Below are 2,976 nucleotides of genomic sequence, written 5' to 3' on the forward strand. Positions count from 1 at the left end.
TAATTAGAGCTTAAGGTTGGTAACAAAAGTGTTCGGTTCAAGCTTGATCAAGCATCCAGTAAGAGTTAATTGTCCTAATTTGAGTTATTAAGTATAAAATGGGGGAATAATGAATAAATATGCATGGGAAGAGCGTGTTAATACACTCAAACCCAGAAAGTGCATTAAATAAGAGCGGTAAAAACAAGTTATGAACTTGAATAAACCGAAGCAAATAAACCATATGCTATAGATGAAATGTTTAACACTTGATTTCAGTCAAAGATGACGGATAAAGGTAATGATGATGCGGTGCCAAGAGTCACCGAGCAAATGAGAGAAGTGATTGCTGAAGAGGTAGGAAAAGCAATCGAAAACAGTTATCGGGTTTCATCGACAAAATCCAAAACACGGTATTATCGTTGGTGGAGGAAAGAATCAAGAAATTGGAGGATAATACCAATTTCGCAAAGGAGAAGTCGGGAGGAGGAAAACCTTGTTCTATAAAGAGTTCATGGCGTGCAAACCGCCAATTTACAATGGGGGTTGACCCGATAATATGCCAACGGTGGCTAAGTGATATGGAGGGAGTATTCGAAAGGACCCATTGCGATACGGATGACTACGTAGCTTATGGCACGGGTCAGTTAAGGGGTCAGGCGAAAGATTGGTAGGATAACAAAAAGAAAGAGATCGGAGTTGAAGCAGCTAAGGCTATGACATGGGATGAGTTTAAGACGCCGTTTCTTAAACATCATAGTCCCAAGGCAGTCATAAACAAAATCAAGGAAGAATTCATGCAGCTTCGACACAAGGGTGAATCAATTGATAAAATAACGGGAATATTCATGGATAAGATGAAGTTTTGTGACGAATTGATAACAAATGAGGAGCAGAAATATATTATTATTATTGTTATAATATGTTGAGTGCTGAGTATAGGGAGTTTATGAATCCTTCAAAGTATGAGACTCTCACCGAGATTATAAACGTTGCTTGGGAACGGGAGATAGAGTTGGAGAAACAGATTGAAAGAGGTGAAAGAAGGGCGCAGATAGTCAACCCAAGCCCAACGAAAAAGGCGCACACAAGAGAATCCTCAAAGAAACAAGAAGGGAAAAGCGGGTCATCAAACTGCAAGATATGCGGGAAGGGGCACAAAAGTGAGTGCCGGTTCAAGGACAAACCGTGTCCTATATGTGGGAAAACGGAGCACACGGCTGCATTGTGCCCGGGGAAGGTGTCGCTGTGTTACAAATGCTACCAGCCGGGTCACAAGAAATTTGAGTGCCCGGAGTTGATCGAAGGAAAGATGACAAGGATGCACACACTGAGACACCAAGAGCTAAGGCAAGATCTTTCCAGTTAACAGCAGTGGAGGCAAAAACAGAGCCCGATGTGGTCTCAGGTATATTTGCCATAAATTCAATTCCTGCACATGTGTTATTTGATACGGGTGCGAATAAATCCTTTGTTTCACATGGATTTATTCGACATCCTTCTTTTGTACTAACAAAATTGCCTATGCCATTAGAAGTAGAAATAGGTGATAACAAAAGTTTCCTTGTGTGTGATGCATGTCGAGATTGTAAGATAAGCATTGACGATGAAGAATATTCAATAGACTTGATTCCTATGTCGATGGGAGAATTCCAAGTAGTAGTCGGGATGGATTGGCTATCCCGACACCATGCGAAAGTCGTCTGTTTCCGCAAGGAGATAAAACTAACATCTCCAAGTGGAAAACATGTTACCATATACGGCGAAAAGAGGGGTAATCCCGTTGTGTGTTCAATGCTAAAAGCTCGCAAGGTCATGAGGCACGGTTGTAGGGCATTCATGATATACGCGAACGAACCAGACAAGAGATCACTAGAGATTGAAGATGTACCGGTGGTACGCGAGTATGCCGACATATTTCCGGAAGACCTACCGGGAATACCGCCAGAGCGGGAGGTAGACTTCGGAATCGAATTGATTCCGGGCGCAAAACCTGTGGCCAAGGCGCCGTATCGGCTCGCGCCATCAGAATTACAAGAATTGATGTCTCAAATTCAAGATCTGCTAGATAAAGGGTTTATTCAGCCAAGTGTGTCTCTGTGGGGCGCACCGGTATTATTTGTGAAAAAGAAGGATGGGAGCATGCGTATGTGTATCGATTACCGGGAGTTAAATAAACTCACGGTGAAGAATCGATATCCGCTCCCAAGACTTATTTGACCAATTGCAAGGCGCAAGTTGGTTTTCCAAGATTGACCTTAGATCGGGGTATCATCAGTTGAAGGTCAAAGAGGAGGACGTACCGAAAACGGCCTTCCGTACACGGTACGGGCATTACGAGTTCCTCATGATGTCCTTCAGATTAACTAATGCGCCCGCGGCTTTCATGGACCTCATGAACCAGGTTTGCAAGCGAATGCTAGACAAGTCGGTGATAGTGTTCATTGACGATATCTTGATATATTCGAAGAGTGAAGCAGAGCACGCGAGTCATTTACGTGAAATTTTGGAAACGCTCAGGAAAGAGAAATTGTATGCAAAATTCTCGAAATGTGCCTTCTGGTTACGAGAGGTGCAATTTCTTGGGCACATCATTAGTGCAAACGGGGTGTTAGTAGACCCGTCAAAGATAGAAGCCGTGGCGAGATGGGATCCACTGAAGAATCCTTCGGAGATTAGAAGCTTTTTGGGACTTGCGGGTTATTATCGGAGATTCATACAGATTTCTCCAAAATAGCTATGCCATTAACCAAATTAACCCGTAAGGACGAAAAGTTTATCTGGGGTGATGATCAAGAAAAGGCGTTCCAAACGCTTAAGGAAAAACTGACCCATGCACCGGTATTGTCATTACCGGATGGAACAAACGACATGGTAGTTTACTCAGATGCATCACATTCGGGGCTTGGCTGCGTTTTGATGCAACGAGGCAAGGTTATAGCCTATGCCTCGAGGCATAAAGACTCATGAGAAGAGATATCCTACTCATGACCTTGA

General features: G+C 43.2%; 1 protein-coding gene across 1 annotated transcript; it reads left to right on the top strand.

Annotated features, from left to right (window-relative positions):
- The first annotated feature begins 695 nt into the window (after nt 1-695).
- LOC118488191 lies at nt 696-1,348 on the top strand. Its single transcript, XM_035985409.1, has 2 exons — nt 696-841; nt 922-1,348. Exons 1-2 carry the CDS (start codon nt 696-698, stop codon nt 1,346-1,348), a joined length of 573 nt encoding a protein of 190 aa, XP_035841302.1.
- Nucleotides 1,349-2,976: the final 1,628 nt, after the last annotated feature.

Source organism: Helianthus annuus, chromosome 16 (genome assembly GCF_002127325.2).
Source record: "Helianthus annuus cultivar XRQ/B chromosome 16, HanXRQr2.0-SUNRISE, whole genome shotgun sequence".
NCBI lineage: Eukaryota > Viridiplantae > Streptophyta > Magnoliopsida > Asterales > Asteraceae > Helianthus > Helianthus annuus.